Source organism: Protobothrops mucrosquamatus, unplaced genomic scaffold, assembly GCF_001527695.2.
Source record: "Protobothrops mucrosquamatus isolate PMUCROS unplaced genomic scaffold, P.Mucros_1.0 scaffold1446, whole genome shotgun sequence".
NCBI lineage: Eukaryota > Metazoa > Chordata > Lepidosauria > Squamata > Viperidae > Protobothrops > Protobothrops mucrosquamatus.
This window is the reverse complement of record NW_015387626.1, coordinates 168,315-186,279: the sequence shown is the minus strand read 5'-3', so window position 1 is coordinate 186,279 and position 17,965 is coordinate 168,315. Positions and strand designations below refer to the sequence as shown.

At 49.7% G+C, this 17,965-nt stretch overlaps 1 protein-coding gene across 1 annotated transcript; it reads right to left on the bottom strand.

Annotated features, from left to right (window-relative positions):
* Window positions 1–13,323: 13,323 nt before the first annotated feature.
* Window positions 13,324–17,326, bottom strand: MCL1 (MCL1 apoptosis regulator, BCL2 family member). The gene is made up of 3 exons (XM_015822028.1): window positions 16,702–17,326; window positions 14,961–15,208; window positions 13,324–14,520 (listed from the first exon to the last, which is right to left on the bottom strand). The coding sequence occupies exons 1-3, from the start codon at window positions 17,324–17,326 to the stop codon at window positions 14,404–14,406; spliced, it is 990 nt and encodes a 329-aa protein (XP_015677514.1). The 3' UTR covers window positions 13,324–14,403.
* Window positions 17,327–17,965: the final 639 nt, after the last annotated feature.

Genomic DNA, 17,965 nt, shown 5'->3' with positions numbered 1-17,965 from the left:
CTGAGTCAGGGCTGGTTATCCTGCCAGATTGAAGGTAAACAAGCCTCTGGGATTGGATTCCTGCTTGGCTGATACCTGAACCCGGAGTCGGAGTTGGACGGGGAGGGGGGGGGCAAGTTCCAACATGCAGAAAAGACGCTGGTGGAGATTAGCCCGCTGGAGAAGGATGCTGGCTGTTTTCCTGGCCCGTCCCGGAGGCTGCAAAGCTGATTCGCTGATCAAAATCAGATTTTGTCCCATCCGACCCAGCTTGTATTTTCTAACTACCAAGGGCAAGGATATATTGATCCAAAGTCCTTTCCCTGTCGTTATCTGCTTCCCCGAACCAGAGGTCGGCCTTCCCTTTCATTATAAAACGTAATAAAAAAATTAAAATTCCTCTTCCTTGCCTTAGTTGCCCTCAAGCATCTCAGTGCATTGTGCAAAGGCTCCACCTTGGAAACAAACTGAAAACACAACCATTTCAAACGTAATGGGAAGGGACAAAGAACAACCGTCAATACTGGATTTTTCCCCCCCCCCTACTCCTGATCCTAAGCCAGGCAACCTGCATTCCCACACGGGGAGGAGTGGGGACAAAAACAGACTTTAAGTTTGCAAAACTCAGCTTGGGAACTTTTCCCAAGCAAATCAGAAAAGAGCTGGAAGGGACCTTGGGAGGTCTTCTAGTCCAACCCCCTGCTCAGGCAGGAAACCCTATCCCATTCCAGACAAATGGTTGTCCAGTCTCTTCTTAAAAGCTTCCAGTGTTGGAGCATCCGCAACTTCTGGTGGCAGGTTGTTCCGCTGGTTAATTGTTCTCGCTGTTAGGAAGTTTTTCCTTAATTCCGAGTGGCTTCTCTCCTTGATTCCTTTCCATTCGTCGCTTCTTGTCCTGCCTTCTGGTGCTTTGGGGAATAGGCTGATCTTTCCTCTCCTCTGTGGCAGCCCCTTAAATACTGAAATACTGCTATCAAGTCCCCCCCCCCAGTCCTTCTTTTCTCTAGACTGCCCATTCCCAAATCCTGCAACCGTTCTTCCTATGTTTTAGTCTCCAGGCCTTTAATCCTCTCAGTTGTCCTTCTTGCTAGACAGCAAAAAAGCAAGAATTTCTGCTTGGGGCCCGGAGCAATTTGCTAAAGGTAAATATTACGGCAACATCTCTTCCAACGGTTCAGGGTTGCTATGCCAGGAATGTTTGAGTTATTCCCTCCCTCAAAACTCAAAGGAAAAAAAAAGGGGGGGGGAGAGACAAGGTTTTGTTTGCTGAAACTGCTGGTGAAGAGAAAACTGGTTAAGGTGGTCTGGGGTCTGGAGGTACAAGGATTAAGAAATGCAGAGCAATCTTCTCCCCCCCACACCCACCCCTTAACAGTCAGCAAGATGATTGAGGCCTGACTAACCCCGGGTGCGAATCACCCAGGGTTTGCAAGAACAATGAGGCTTTTTTTTTAGTCTTCTTGCTAACAACCAAAGGGGGGGGGGAGAGAGAGAAATGCCAGGAATGAGCGCCACCAGGCATATTGGTGGGGCAGTCTGCATCCAGGCACTAACCAGGATCAAGGTGCCAAAACCTGATTTAGCTAAGTCCTAAAAAGGAAACCAGGTTTGCCTTTTTAGGGTTGCCAGGTGTCCACTATTTGAGCGGACAGTCCACTTTTTTCACATTATGTTCACTATTTTTTTTTCACAAAATAGTGGACATTTTTTTTATTCAAAAGCTTTAGGATGAAATGGTACGTAATCTAAAGCTGTACAGTCTACTTTTTTTACTACTTAACCCCCCCCCCCCCCGCTTGTCCGCTATTTTTTGGAAGCAGACCTGGCAACCCTATGCCTTTTCCAGATCTGCAAGGCTTCTCTATCCATGCAGGACCCCAACTCCTTATTGATGCTTATTGGTGAACATTTTTCTTTTCCAGTTCAGAGCCAGGCGCTTCCCCAGAAGGAGATCTTAAGGGGGGGGGAGGAGGTGCCAGGCTTTGGCTCCCCTCCTGCTGAAACCTGGCCCTCTCGTTCTCCCTTCGAAGGACGGAGCCCATTTCCTTGTTTTACACCAAAAAGGGGGAAGGCCTGCAGCCGACTGTGGGAGAAGCAAACCTTGCCAAAAGGATTTGGGACAAATGCTGACTCTTGAATGAGGACGGCCGGTTGCAAAAAAAAAACCCCACCAGATTTTATATATTTGTCCCCACTTCGCTTCCTGGCTGGAAGTTATAAACGACCTATCTTTGCTCAGATTCAAATGAAGGCCAAGAAGGGGAGTCCCACAGAGAGGACACTGTGGCAGTCAAGCTCAGGGAACATTGGGCCCTTATCCTCTTTAAGGTCCAGGATCCTCTTTCCCCCATGGAGGGGGGGAAACACAATCAGGATGCAAAGGAAGTAGCCTTCCCGTTTCTTGGTCCTGGCCAGGCACCCCTGGTAGCTTGGAAAGGGGGATAAAATCCGCCTAAACCAACATGGTAACCCCTTTTGTAAGCCATGCGGCTGAAATAAGTCTGAAAGCCAAACCAACTGAGTGAAGTGCACCAGGAGGAGTGGGCACTTGTGAAAGGGCTCATGCAGGGCACAATCTGCCACAACCAGGAAGGAAGGAAGGAAGGAAGGAAGGAAGGAAGGAAGGAAGGAAGGAAGGAAGGAAGGAAGGGNGGGAGGAAGGGAGGGAGGGAGGGAGGGAAGAAATCTGCCTTCACCACGGGACAAGGGACCCTTGGGTTTCCCGTTAGCCTCCCAAAAGCTTAATCGTTGCAGATTTAAAATTCTGTTAGAAATGCAGGAATGGTGCCAGTGGCATAATTGCAAAGCAAGGCCAAAACACAAGGGAGAGACGGGTCAGGATTTCTGCAAGGCCAGCTGAGTTTCCTAGTCCTCATGCTCCTGAGTCACCGCAAGCCCCAAAAACTCCTCCTGCGGAAAAATCCGAAGGGGAAGGAGCGCCTTGGCCGAGAGGGCCGGGCTGCCTGGCTTTTTCTGCCCAGCAACAGGGCCGGATGCAGCAAAAGCATTTCGCGGAAAACCCACATCTCGCCCACAGCGACTTCCTCCGCCTCGCCACGCAGCAGCATCTGAAGTTGTGCTGCTGTGACGGGTTCGGTGTGGGGGAGACGGGAACCCAACGCTGGATCAGGGGCAGCCTTGGAAAGCATCTCCTCTGGGACGGATCCTGCACAGAAACGCACCTTGAAACCAGGAAAAGGGCAGGAAAGACTGCTCCAGAATGGGGAGTCACCCAAGACAGGCTCTTCAAGGGCAATTTGATTGTGTAAGAGGCAGATTTAGGCAACCGATTTTCATTCTGGGCAAACCTTTGCAAGAAATTTCTTTGCAGCTCTCGGCTGCACATGCAAGCAGGAATCTGGTTTGTGGGTTTAGGCAGCAAATCCTGGCTTTAACTAGGGTTTGTAGAATGAGCCACCATTGCCTGGGTTCCTTGCACACCACTGAGAGAGAGAGAGGGAGAGAGAGAGAGAACACACACAGCTCTGGGTACAATGAGCAACTGAATAGTTGCAGCCAGAAAGACCCATGGTAGTTTAAAAAATTGGTTTGGGCTGCAACCTCCAATTTATTGCCCCAATTTGTTCTGGACCTTCAAGAACAAACCGTCCACCTTTGAAGACAGACTGCCCCATCCGTCCTCTTTCTTGGCTCCCTGGTACCTTGGCTGAGCATGCTGGGGATGAGAGTTGCAGAAGACACACACACACACACACACACACACACACACACACACAGAGGATGAGGATGGCAGGTGTACCCAGGTGCGACTGAGTCGCTGCTTTGCAAGCACAAGGACTGTCCGGCAAGGACTGTCCCCGGTCTAAATCCAGCCTTGTTTTGTTTCTTATTCGACAACCACATTTCGGTTATGGCCACAAACAGGAATCCCGAGATCCTCTGGTGTTTCTGAAAAGGAAGGAAGGAGTTTCTCTCCCATTGCCAACGGCAACCCCAAATATTTGTGCGTGGAGGAAGAGGCTTGTTCTGCAGGGCAATGAATCATTCCTTCTTGGCCCGGAGAGCAGGTGATGTTTGTACCAGCTTAAGCCTGAGACTTTAACTCCCCCACAAACCTTGGGAATTAGGGAGGGCAGGAGAAACCAGGCGAGATTTAAAGAAGAAACTAAAAAAGACCAAAAAAGTTGCAGAAAAGAGAGAGGGCAGGAGTTTGGGCTGAGAATGGCTATTGCAATTTCCACCTGACTTTTCTGCCTTACAGAAGCTCCCATCAAAACAGAGCACACCGGAGGGTCTAAAACAGTGGTGGCGAACCTATGGCACGGGTGCCAGAGGCGGCACTCAGAGCCCTCCCTGTGGGCACGCGCGCCGTCACCCCAGTCCTAGGCCTTCAGCTGGGTTTTATAAAACCTTTTCGCTTTAGGCCTCCGCCACCGTGTGCAAAAAAAAAAAAGGTTCAATCAATCAGTCAATTTCAACTTCTTGTGGGAAAAAAAAGATCTTGCAAAGTTGGAATTGATTGATTGAACTTTTTAGTCCCACCCAGTCTGCCGTTACCACTGCAGCCACGCCCACCCAATGGGCCACCACCCACCCGGCACCCGACGATGCATAAGTGGGTTTTGGGTTGCAGTTTGGGCACTCGGTCTCTAAAAGGTTCGCCATCACTGGTCTAAAATACCAGTCTAAAATGAAGTTATGTTGGGGTAGTACCTGCAAATGACAAACCACCCCATGAGAATCCCACAGCATCGGCAATCCCAACACAGTCTATTTCAAAATAAGCCAGTCTGGAGTGTGGGTCTCAAAATCACCCAGGCCTCCATGGCAGAGAAGGGCTCGTCTTACTTGTAAGTTTCTTGTCTGGGGAAACAGGAAGTAAAGTACACAGAGACTAGCAGCATTACTGCTTGGTAAACTTTGCAGAGTTTAGAGAAGAGGAAACCAGGCGGAGAGCAAGCACATTTGAAGAGGAGGGTCCTCGCAGAGAGCAAATAAATCCCCCTCCCAAGGGGAAACGAGGGTCCTGGGCTGGGGGCGGGGAGGGAAAAGCAACTCTCACAGAAACCTGTCTGACACCCACCCCGAACTAATCTCCCGGCTCACGTAGGCAGGCGGCCTGTGAGGAGGTCCAAAGGTTGCATTCCAGCCCTCACGTGGTCCTAAGAGGGAGGGGAGTGTCCCTCTGTCAATGTGCAGAGGAGGGGGACATCCTTTATGCCTAAACAGGCTGGGTGGGCAGATGTTACACCTCCACAGGCACGCAACCAGCCTGGGCCAAGAAGCCAGGTCAACCTCACTGGTTGCAACCAGTCTAAGCAGGGCACGGCTTTTGTGGCAGCCCAGCGCTGGATTCGCACACACAACGCTCAACAGCTGTATTCCAGTTCCCTTCACAGCTGGTTAGACTCAAAAGAAGCCAGCGCAAACCGCTTCTGTCCTGCACAACTGTTCCGTTTGATGGCACCTTGAATTTTTTACCGGCTGGAGGGAGTCAGGCTGGGCCACCACTTTGCCTTTCTCGGGCTACCATAGAAGGGAGCAGAAAGTTGGCCCGAGAGCCCTTTTTTTTCAGACTTGGCCACTTGTAGTAAGATGAGCCTTGCAACTCTGCAATGTCCCAGTTGTATGATGGCGGCTATGGCTGTGGAAAGAAGCCAACGCATTTGAAAAGATCCAGATGGGCAGGTGGACTGCGCAAGTGTGGGGAGACAGGAGGAAACCCCCCCAATTTTGTTCAGGAAAGCTTTTAATCACATGATCGCTTTCAAGGGCTCTTCTCCCCATTTTGGCTCATATTTTGATTTGTATACTACAGGAAGTCTTCGACACACCACCACAACTGAGCCCAACGTTTCTGTGGCTGACTGAAACATCCCTTAAATGAGTTTTGCCCCGTTTTATGACTTGTCTTGCCACTTAAGGGAATCGCTGCAGTGGTTAAGTTAGTAACGTGCTTGTTGAGTGAATTCCCTCTTGGCTTCTCAGAACTGCCTGTATTTATATTCTAGGCACCAAGGGTTTCTGCCCTGCAGAATTACTGGCCAATTAGTAATACCCACATATGCAAACACAAACACACTTGCTCTCTGCATGGACAAGTCCAAGCCAGCGATAATCTTTCAGAGATGTTTTTTGTTTTTTTCTGTCGAGGAGGAAGCACCCAACGGACGGAGGCTGTCCGGGTGCCAAAACAGAAGGACCAGCTGCCCGAGACGCAGCCAGCTGTGGGCAGAGGAAGGGCCTGTTGGGGGAACAGATGGCAGGGAAGCACAAAAGCACACTTGGCTCCCTCGGACCCACAACTGAAACCTGTGGCTTTCAGCATCGCGCCTTTCCGAGAAATAAACTCGGCTCTCGAAAAGTCACCTGTTTGCTCCCCCCTCGCCAACACGTCCTCTTCGCGATGGAGGAGCAAAAGAGAGGAAACCCACACGAAACCGAGACAGCCCTCTACCTACTCGCGTGGCAGGAAGCACTGCCAAGGTGGGAACTTTTGCATTTCCTGAGTCACAGGAAATAAGAGGGCGCATCATTTCGGTCTAGAACAAAAGAAGTGTGAAAAACTGAGTTTCTCCCACTGCGTGATGGAGGCAAAAGACTTTGCACCCCTTCTGACTCAGGGCCCATCCCGGTGCGATCTGCCACCGCACCCTCTTTGACGTTCTAGAATGCACTCTGGAGCGTTCTGCTCCTTCTGGCCTCAGCCCACGCGGGCAAGGAGTGATGGCAACAATGCCCATAAAACGATGCCATCTTGAGCCACTTGGTAGCTTAGTGCAGCGTCACGGTGGCCCCAATCTGGCCGGGTCCTCTTTCCGCTCCGCTCTTCCTAGTAGTGGTCTCCTGGGCCTGCCTGATAAGCTTCCTTGAGACAGTTCCCCGAAATGAAATGTTGTTGTCTTCCCAGACACCCAAACACTTCTAAGAAAAAAGATGTTCTTCTAATTCCTATAAATTCGAGGAAATGCCCGGACTTGGCACTCTGGAGATTCGTTTTCTGAAACGGAAAGTCCAATTTGGGAAGGAGGGACGTTCTATTAAACTACGGGGAGTACAAATGGCAAGCACTTTTTTTTCCGTATCTCTCAATTCCACCACACGAGCTGGATCCCGACAACCAGTGTGTAGAAAGGTTGCTTCTCTGTCAGGTTGATGTATTCTGTGCAATCTCCAGCATACTTGTGGGTTTTTGTAAATTACTATCTGCCTTCCACATCACCATCGTAATTATTATTTTGCAAACTCCCGCTGGGTGGGAGACATGAAAAGGATGGGCAGAGATGAGAAGAGGGCCCTCTTTGTTAAGGAATTTTTCCAGGGGTTAGATATCAACTTGGAGATGATTTAAACATCACAATTACCAGTCATTGATCCTAGTATTTAACTGGTCAGGCCCAGCTAAATTCTCCTTAAGTTTCTCAGGCTTTCTCTACAGAGGTCTAAACCGGAACTCTGCCTGACGCAAACAACCTTCGGTGAATTAAAAGGGATTTAATGCACAAATGTGGAATGATGTGGGGTTTTTTTAAAACTATCAACACACACCAGTCCCAACCTGATCCTTCAATGTTTCATTCTACAGAGATGTTTGTCTCAAAATCCAGATGTGTTGGGACTACATTTCTTAGAATTCAGATCAATATCCCCTCCGAACCGGCACAATGGCAGAAATGTGGTCCAAAATTGCCATTTTTTCTTCTTCTTCTGAATGCAACGTGGGCTTTTTCCAGATTTTTCCCACTGAAGGGAGATACACAACAAGGAAATTGCCGGGGCCTGTCATTTTGCTTGAGCGATTCAAGGACACGTTAGATAACCCTATCAGCAGACTTCAGGGCCTGAACTGCATTTTCCCGTCTCCAATTTGAAAGAAGAAGAAGAAAAAAAAAGACGTTAAAGCAAAATAGAAGAAAACACGCAGACAAAAGACTGCCTGTTCAGCAAGGACTTTAACCCTGAATAATTGCAAATTCTTCAGTCCGGTTTCAGATTGGGAAGAGTCAGTTTGCTTAAGGAAGAAAAACTTTTCTGCGTGGGAAGAAATGCTAAAGTAACAAACATCATAAAGTTTTATTTCCCCCACAGAGAAGGACCAACCCAAACTTTGGCATTTCTTCAAGCTGTGTCTGGGAGGGATCAAGAGAGGACAGAGTTTCGGTTCCCAGCGAAGTTCAGATATGGTCAGATCTTATGAGAAAGGCAACGGACTGGGCTCACCCCGTGGCACTTTGCACCTGGGCTGGTGAACAACTGTAAAAGTTTAATGTGTTTATTATATTATATTGGGGGGGGGGGTCCTGTGGAAGGAACCACAGGGCAAGGTCACAGAATTCCACACTGTGGCTGATAAGGCTGCTTTTTATGGCTTAATGTGCGATGTACACCCAGCCAATTATGGCTTAGATATGGCTTAAGCTCTGTCATTTCCTTAATTGGATCCATCATTTCTCCCTGAATACTTTTCTCCCTGGTCATCCTGCACTTTTGTGCAAGCCTCGTGTGTGATCTCTTGGCTGGAGAATCTGGCGGACAAGAAAGGAGATCCCAGGTCTGTCCCAGGGAGGGGAAAAATATAAACAACTTCTTAAAACAGATGTGCGAATTTCCAAGGAAGAAGAGACTGAAAAACAAAGAGGAGACTGTCAGAATATCGAAGCAAGGGGCTAATGGAAGGCCCAGGCACTGGAAAAGGCAGTGACACAAACCCGCAACACAACTTCAAAAAAACAGCCAAGATTCGTTTCCCAAGTCTGTCTGTTAATTATACACAGAAAGGCAGACCTTGGACCACCCCCACCTCAAACTTTTGAGACCTAGACAGGGTTCAAGAATGAGTTCATGGCTGCAGAATGCTGTCTGCCCAGAGACCCTTTTGAAAACCTTCAAAGGTTCAGTCAGTCTTTCTGGGGTGTGTTTTTCCTTTTTAAAGATGTGATGGTTACTCAGTTAACAATTCCTATTTCTGAGGACGCACATCTTCACTATTTGGAAAAAGGCTTAAAAGCTGCAGGGGGAGCTTGCTAATCACTTCCTGGAAGGGTATCAGCCACACACACACACACACACACCCACCCCAAAGAGCATTTGCCCTATAAAACACCTGGATGCTGGCAACGTTCAGCCAGGAGTCAAATAGAAGTAGAAAAACCTCACTATTTTCGTTACCCCGCAAGATGAAGGGCAGCACCTGCCCAAAAGAGACAGTAGAACAGGGGTTCTCAACCTTGGCAACTTTAAGACTTGTGGACTTCAACTCCCAGAATTCCTCAGCCAGCAAAGCTGCACTAGAAGATCAGAAAAATTACAAAACCACGGGAGGGTATCTTTTGGGGGGCCTGGCCCTTCTGAACCTTTGGGGTGCTTCAGCCGACGTGCTGTTTGTAGTATCAGGGGAAGGCACCAGCCTTTGTGGCTTGGTCAGTGAGGATTTGTGTGTTGCGCGATTGGCATCTGTGAAGCCGAGGAAGCAGGTTGTAGGACGCAAAAAAACAGGCTATCGCATCTTTTAAAACCGGAGCTGCTTTTCACACAAGAGCAAAAGAGGAAGTGGCAAAGGAACTCCTTCTGAATGGCTCTTTCAGAGGAAGCTTGAACAGAAAACTTCCATTATTTTACAATGGGAGTCTGCTAGATCTCAAAGGTCGGTTCCCCTAACAGCTGTTTTGCCCCCCACCCTCCGGTCCCCATTTCTGCTTTCAACTTCTGCTATCACAAAGGCAGCAGACCCGGCCGAGCAGGGAGACTTTTTAAAAATAAAAGCACGCCTCTCTCTCAGCAATCCGTGAGACAAAGCAAATGCTGAATTAAAGTTTCAGGGTAGGGTGGGGTGGGGGCAAGGAATAAGGAACCCCAGGGGGAAATACTAACCCAGACTAAAGCTAAAGGGGGAACTGACTCCAACAGGGAAGTTCCCCTCTCTTGAGGCAGCTGTCCTGGAGGACTAGCTGAGCCCCCCACCCCCCCACCCCTATTTCCCTTCCCTTCCCTGGGATAAAAGCTTCCCTTTCATTTATTTACTTGCAAGGCCTCTGATTACAGGAAAAGCCACCAGCGATGACTTCACCAGACAGGAATGGCCTCCCAACATTTGCCCAGCTTTGGTTTTTTTTTATTTTTATTTATTATTCCCCTTTTAGGAATGGAAAGTGAAAAGCAGCTGGGCTAAGTCGCCATGAAAAAGACAGGGATCTTTTATGAATTGTCTTGAACCCCGGATCAGGGAGGCAAAGAACAGGAAATGGTGTGGGAAAGCTTTGGAGGGAGAGGGCTGGGTCAGCCATCTGCTCAGTTTTAGATCCAAAGAATCACAGGAGCCTTTAAAAGCCACAGGGGGGGGGCAAGGAAGTTGAGTTTCACAGCAAAAACCCCCCACAAAAAACGGTTTTTCTAAGTTTATTATCGTTGTCGCCTCTTTCTAGAACAACTCCAACGAGGATGTTGCTGGAAGTTTTGGGACAAGAGCCAGTGAAATGGAAGAGGCCACCCACATTGTTCCCATGGATGTTCTCACCAGAGGGGCCAGCCTCCCCGTCATGTGTTTTCCCCAATAAAAGGGATGGGAATTAATGGGGGGAAAACAACCCTGGGCTCCACCCCATTTCTATTTTTGATCTGGGCTAGAAAAATCCAGAGGAGATCTGTGAAATAAACAACAATGCTTCATCGTTACACTTTGCTTTCAGAGATTAAGAAGGGCGGGTACTTTTAACAGCAAAGCTCCATTCAAAATCCCAGGGACCCGTGTTTATGAAATAGAAAATGTTGTTGTTCAGACTCTCTGGGGCCTAACAGAGTCCTTTCGACGGGGTCTTCTTCTCCAGAGGCTCCTTGCCCCATTGTGTGACCCAATTATTTGAGCTTTAGCCTCACTAGAACATCCAAGAAAGGAGTTTGGCTTTACTGCACTTTCAGCTAGTCTTGAATGGTTTGTTCTTTCTGAAGTTCAACTTTTTTTTTTTCCCCTCCAGCCCTAAAATCGGACATCAGTTCTTCCGTTTGGTTTGGCTGACTGCCACTGAGTGTGGGGGGTTTTTTTTTCCTTTTCATTTACACCTTGAGAGCTGACTCTTCCTACCGAGAATTGGGTGTGTGAGCACACGAATAGCAAGCAGAAAGGGGAAATGGTTATCTTGCAATAGTTGCTCCAGTTCCTTAATATGGTTTCCTTCTATTCATGAGGGTGAACACCGCCCATTGTCGCTCCAGTCAAATCTTTTTCTGAGCCGTAGCAAAAGCAGCCTTTATTGTCTCTAAAAGGTGAACCAAGAACGAAGCCCACTGACTGGCATTGGGTAAAGGTGTTTTCTCCTTTAAAAAGTCACAGCATCACACCCGACAGCGATTTCCAACACACCCATCTGCTTATGGCAAAACTGAAGAAATTTATAAATATCAGATCAGAGGAAAAAAGCACAAGTCTGTCAGTTACACGGAGGAGCGGTAAAAGCTCCAGGGGACAAAAAAATTAGTTCAAAGAACCCTCATTGGATTAAAAAATCTGCAGATACACGAACTTTTTGTGGTTCATTCCCAAAAGGACATTTTGCAATATTCAGACAAATACATTCCTCTGCTTCATCAAAGCAGGACATTTTAAGAAGACAGGGGAGGGGGGGGCTTGCCCGATGTGTAACATTACCGACAACTTGAACAGATAAGGGTTAAATTAATTTAATTAGGATGGACATTCAAGCACATATATTAAACACTTCATTGCTAGATTGCAAAACAGTGATTCTGCCTGGGAGGAATGTGGGCAGGGTAGGAATGAGTAAGGCCTCCCGTGTTGCTGGCAAACGTGGGGGCTTTTATTAAAGTCAAGGTCTTCAGAATCAACATCTCTCTCTCCAGAGCCTTCGCTACATGCGACTGTTCCCTTTTTTTCCTACCAGAAAAAGAGGAGTTAGCCCAGCAGTCTAGCAGCCAAGAGGATCTAGGATGAAAACAGACCTCACGTGGTTTGTGACTGGTCCTTCTGATCTGCCAGGAAGTCAGAAGGGATCCAGGCTCAGGGCCCTATTGAAATATAAAATGCCAATGTTTCTTCTGGATGTGCTCAGGAAAGAGATTCACAGCCACTGAGTCAAGTTCTGTTCAAAGGGGACAGAGGGAAAAGGACAGGTCTCACTTGGAATCTGTTTAGTGCTCGGGTGAAAATGGGGAACCACGGCTGACACGCATACAGCGCATTGGTGTTTATAAACAGGACTTTGGGGAAGTGCCATTTTGCATATTTCTAAGGAAAGGTTTTGCATACTCTGCCAGAAAACCCCACACAAGGCAATACAATAGGCTAGTTCTATTTAGCCCCTATGAAAATACTTGCCTAGCCTTCTCTCAGTTTTACTTTCAAAGCCACCTTTCTGGTCCCTAAAGGCAGAGAGAAGAGGCAGCTGGACCTGTGTCCTTGCACTTCACTGTAATCTCTCTTTCACCACCTCAGTGCCCACAGAACAGCAATTCGGAAACAAGGAGGTGTGCAAGTCCCAGATCAGACGGCCCCAGGGCCCAAAACCAGGATTCAGAGCCCCCTGAAGGAAGAAACAAGGCTTAGTCCCCATTCCTGAAGCTGGCTAGTTCTACCCCTTAAGAGGGAAGACTGCGGTCTCTGGCCTTGCCTCTACATTTCCCCATTAAAAAGAAAAAAAGCAAGGCCAGGCTTTCAAGCCTCATCTACCAACGAATCGCCTGGCTACCTTAAAGGAGAGAGAGAGAAAATAACAAACAAGGGACAATCATTCAGTCACAAGATGAAAACAAACATTTCAGGTTTCTGTGTTAACAGAAGGACCTCACATTGCAAGAATCAGTGAATGGGTTTTATTAGACAGTTTATGTAAACAAGCAGGTCTGCCAGCACCATGCTAAGTTTTTTTTATTTTTTATTTTATTATTTTTTTTACCTCTGCCCTTATTGGGTCTAGAACAGGGGTGTCCAACCTTGGCCACTGTAAGACTTGTGGACTTCAACTCCCAGAATTCCCCAGCCAGCTGCGCTGGCTAAGGAATTCTGGGAGTTGAAAGTCCACGGTTCTTAAGGGGGCCATGGCTGGATACCCCTGTTCTAGACTGCTGCACAGGGAAAGCTAAAAGCAATCTAGATTGCAAATTAAAACTCCTGCTCCTATTAACTGAAGCCATTCTCCTGAATAAAAAGAAAAAAAAATTCAAGGAAATTCAGCTTATGAACTGTTTCATCCTCAAGGCTTTAGGAAAGGCCATCAGGCACCCTCCAGGCTGAAAACCTCTGGAGGGCACCCGGGAGGCTGCTCACATTAGAATGTGTGTGTGTGTGTGTACCACGTTATATCCCACACTGCTAATTCACGCACGTTATTTTGCTTTCTTACAGGATAAGTGACATTCATGTGCAAGTTTAGCTTTTTTTTTTCTTTTTAAAGCATCCTTTAACTCCATTCGAGAATCAAAAATAAAAGCAGGGCGATTGAAGACCCCCCCCTCCCAAGGGCTCCTTTTCCTTGCCAAAAGAGGGGTTTTTCAAAACACTCTGCTATTTTAGGTGGTCACTACAGTCACATGGATAACCTCGTTGACTTGGATACAAAGGTTTTTCTGAAATGCCCTGCGTACGAAGATGGGGGAAATGAATCAAGAGTCACCAAATCCAAACCGAATCATGTTTTTTAAAAAAAGCAAAAAACAAAAAAACTCTTTGCAACCTTTTCTCGAAGATCTCTTCAAGAGTGCACACACATCCTGCAGGTCTCAAACAGGGGCTGACATCAGTTCCAAATGATGTTTATCGTGGTGCAGACCTGAGCTCCCTTGAGCAGGGAGCAGCTTGGTGCGATCCAAGGGGGCTTACTGGCAGTGTAACGCTTTCAAAGGGAGGGCAATGGAAGGAAAGATGAAAAAATAATAATAATACAGGCAGTCCTTTTGAATAGGATGGGTTGATGACAGCCTGAAGGACGCCGGGCCTGTTCTCTTAGTGATGGGGCAAAAAACCCCAAAAAAATACATTTGCCTGCTTCCACCAACAGTCCAAGGCATATCCCAGAGATCACCTGGAAGTCTTGAGGGTGACACTGGACCCAAACCTCTGCACCAGCGCTATTCTCCAAAAGACAGGGAGGAGGCACAATTGTCGCCCTGCGCAATCCGATCACTGCTCAGTGCACCCAGCGGTCTTTCTCCCGAGCCCGAGCCCGCCAGTCCAAGCACACGTCCTGCACAGGTTTTTCAGTCCTCTTTGCTTCGTGTGAGTGAACCAGAGTGCACGCTTCTTCCCCTTGGAAAACCGACTTCTGTTTGTAAGATGTCCTTTGCTGGCTTACCTTCTTTCTATCCCAGACAGTTCACACAGCAGTCCTCCCTCTTCCTGGTGAATTCCAGCCGTTCCCGCTCGATCGCAAGAGGAGAACAGCTCAGTTTTCTACTCACAGCAGGAACAGAGGAGTCCAAGCTAAGCTCCACTCGGGAGAGCCCCACTTTTTTGGCTCACCGGACCAAGTAAGCCAAGCTCGCTCCCAGGCCAGCCACGCTTGCAAAAGCCACCAGAATGTTTCTGATGCTGCCTTCCAGGTCCTCTACATGGAAGAATTTAACAAAGCCCTCCTAAAAGAAAGAACGGCACCGTTAATGGCTTGGACACCCGGTGGCAGCAGGAGCAGCAGCAGCACCTGGCAGCTTTAGAGAATTCACAGAAAGCAAGGGAAGCACATTTCGCATGGAGAGGGAAGCACATGCCAGAAACTGGGCCTACAGAATATGGCCTGTATCTCAAACACCTGCAGAGGAGAACTTAGTCTGTCATAAAACCGGAGAAGCCCACCCCTCTAGAATCCCTCTTGAGTCATGCAATCTCTGCCTACATGTCAAGGAATACCAGCTCATGTTTTGATCTTGATTTAACATGAGGCAGACACCATAATCCAGGGGTTTAAGCAGTATTCTTGTGTGTGGACAACTACCCTCAAGAACAGCTGATGTTTCTGCTCCCCCTGAGGTCCGTCATAAGGAGGAACAAGCAAGGAATCACCCCAAACCTCACTTACCCAGGCGTTATGATGCAGCAGCCACTCTCTCTTCTCTGTCACCAGAACCTCTGTGATAATCTCCGCTAAAGTGTTGATGCCGCTTTCCTGATTTATGCTCTTCAAGTGTTTGGCAACAAAGGCACCAAAAGAAATGAGAGTCACAATTCGCCCCCAGTTTGTTATGCCATCGTCGAAAACTTGTGTTGCAACTTCCGACATAAGCTTCAAGTCATCTGCTTTGTTGATCTGCACTTTCCTTAGCATTCCTGAATGAAGAAGGGAAGGAAGGACTTTAAGCAAAGCACCAGAGAATGTTAAAGAGGAATAATAAAAATATTGAAAACAATATCTGGTTTTGTCTGGCCATTTCCCTGCCCCGGGGGGGGGGGGAGAAACAAACCCTCAGAAACATGGGCAGTGCTACTACAGTTCATCCAAATAGCAACTAGACAGGAAACAGCACATTTTATGTACAATATATAACTCTCAGCCCAGTGATTTCCCAAGTAAAGCAGGATGCAACTCTCAGTTCAGATTGCTAAATGATGCCACGTAAGATGCAAAGGCAGAACTGGATTCACCAGTTGATTTCAAAGCTTCAGGAAGTTAGGATTCAGGTTAGAGAGTCCCTACTGTATAAGTGGATTATTCGGAAGGCTTTAAGCCTCCCAGTCTCTCATCAGCCTCCCTGATGAAATCTGTTACCAGGGAATTCAATGAATCAACCAAATCATAGACTTTTCTCCTTTAGGAATCATAGATGAAGGACCGCCTTGGCTATCATGCTTTGAAGTGAAGACTGTGACACAGAACAGGCGGAGGAGGGTGTTCTTCCACTAGTACATCATCCCAGAAACTCATCAGCAACCATCCCATTTATCAAGAAAACTTAAAAAGCTGGCAAACTTCAAATGCTTTGCTAAAATCACTCCAAAGGCAAAGCACAACCGACTCTGTTCTACAGCAAAGGAAGTTAAAAACCCTGGCTAGAGAAGCTTCTGGGTTTTTTTTTAACACCACCCTGTTTACAACGAGCTATTTTTCATTTGCTGGGCCCAGCAGGATACGAGCCACTGATAAAGCTAATCTATAATGAGATTTTTTTTTTCCTTCTCTGCCTGCCTGCCTGCAAGGTTGCCCCCCCTCCCCCACAGTACAAAGTGCAGTTTCCTTTCTGCTGCAGCCTGACACTTTCACAATGACTGCTTGGAGCAAAAACAGAGGGGAGGGAGGGAGGGAGGGAGGGGGGCAGAGAAGGAAAGAGAGAAGCCAGGCTGGCCTGCAGCAGTCCTGGCCACACACAGCCTCCCAGCCACCAGGGTGGGCTCCCGAGATGCAGCTGCTGTACAGCCAATCGGGGCCAAGAGCCCCTTCCTCCCCAACTCACACACATATCCCCAGCAGGAGGCAAATGGGGAGGGGGAGATAACCCCTGAATATAACCAGGTCTATTTTAGATCCCCTTCCTGCATATCTTGCATCCCATCAAGGCTCCCTGCTTGCTGCCCTTTCCGGAGAGAGGGGGGGGGCTAACTAGACCAACCCTCTGTTTGCATCGCAGTTTAACATTTGCACCCTTGCAATCCCAGGCTTTTTCGGGGGGGGGCAGGGGGAGGGTAATTAGAGGCACCTTCCGTTTGCATTGCAGCTTCTCAATATTTGCACCCCCCCTCCCCTCCCCCTTTGGGGACTCCAAGCCCCATCAGGAGCAGCAGCGCAGCACCCGAACGGCGGGGCCGGGTGGGATTCGGCCTCCCACCTTGGAAGGCCAGCTGGTGCTTCTCCAGGATGTCGTCGCAGACCCTCCGCAGCGTCTCCAGCGCCCGCGCCGCCGTCTCCGCCTGGCCGGGCGGGCAGGGCCCGAAGCGGCCCAGCAGGCCCTGCAGGAACTTCCCGCCGCCGCCGCCGCCGCCGCCGCCGCAGCCCGGCTTGGGGGGCTCCTGGTCGGCCGCCTCCCGCAGGTACGAGGCCACCAGCTCCAGCGTCACCTGGCGCAGCGGGTCCGCCCCGGGCGGCGAGGGGGCGGCGGCGGCGGCGGCGGCCTCCGCTTCGTTCTCCGGTTCCGGCTCGCAGCCGTCCAGCTCTTCTTCGGGGGTCGCCGCCTGGCCAATCAGCGCGCGCGCGGCCGCCTCCGGGGGCCCAATCAGCGGCAGGGGCCCGGCGCGCGGCCCTCCGCCAATCAGCGCTCGAGGCCCCTCAGCGCAGCCGGTCGGAGGCCAGCACAGCCCCCCGGCCAGGCCTCCCCGACCGCCGGCGGGCAGGACGGGCAGGAGAGCCAGTCTGCCCTCGCCGCTGCCTCCTCCTGCGCCTGGGGATTGCGGGGCGGCGGGCGCCAAGCCGGGGGAGCCCCCGCAGTAGAGGACCATCGTCTTCTTGTTGAACATGGCGGCCCGCTTCGTCTTGAGGAGGGGAGTGGCGCGCGCCCGGCGCGGCCGTTATAAATGCCGCCCGCGCGTGACGTCACGGAGTGACGGCGGCGAGGGAGGGGGGGAAAAAGAGGGAAGGGGCGGGGCCCGCGAGAGGCGATTGGCGAGGTACAGCGCAGGAGGGGGCGGGGACTCTGCCTCCGGGAGTGGGAGGTTCTGCGCGCAGCCAATCAGAGCCGGGCTACGGCTGGAATTTTTTTTTTTTCCTTCGCCCTCTTTCATCTTCCCATTCAGGATGGACGGGCGCATTTCTGCTTTGGGAAAGGGGGGGGGAGAGAGAGAGAGGAGTGGGAGCGTCCGGCGGGGAAGCAAAAGCGGATGGGGGAAATTTCCGGGAGGGAGGGAGGAGGGAGGGCACGCTGAGGTCTGGAGCCCGGAGTTGCAAAGCGGAGCCCGCGGGCGCCGGCCGAGTCCTGGGTTGACCCCGACTCCCCTCGGCTGCCTGGAGCCTCCCCCCCCGTCTCATCCAGCTATGGACTAGATCGGGGGGGGGGGTCCAAGCTTGGCCACTTTAAGACGTGTGGACTTCAACTCCCAGAATTCCCCAGCTAGCCATGCATGGGGAATTCTGGGAGTTGAAGTCCACACGCCTTAAAA

Coding starts and splice junctions, on each gene's coding strand:
- MCL1 (XM_015822028.1), bottom strand. CDS start 17,326: ATGTTCAACAAGAAGACGATGGTCCTCTACTGCGGGGGCTCCCCCGGC. Junction 15,209..16,701: donor GCACCAGCTGGCCTTCCAAG/GTGGGAGGCCGA, acceptor TTCTTCATTCAG/GAATGCTAAGGAAAGTGCAG. Junction 14,521..14,960: donor TGCTGCATCATAACGCCTGG/GTAAGTGAGGTT, acceptor TCTTTCTTTTAG/GAGGGCTTTGTTAAATTCTT.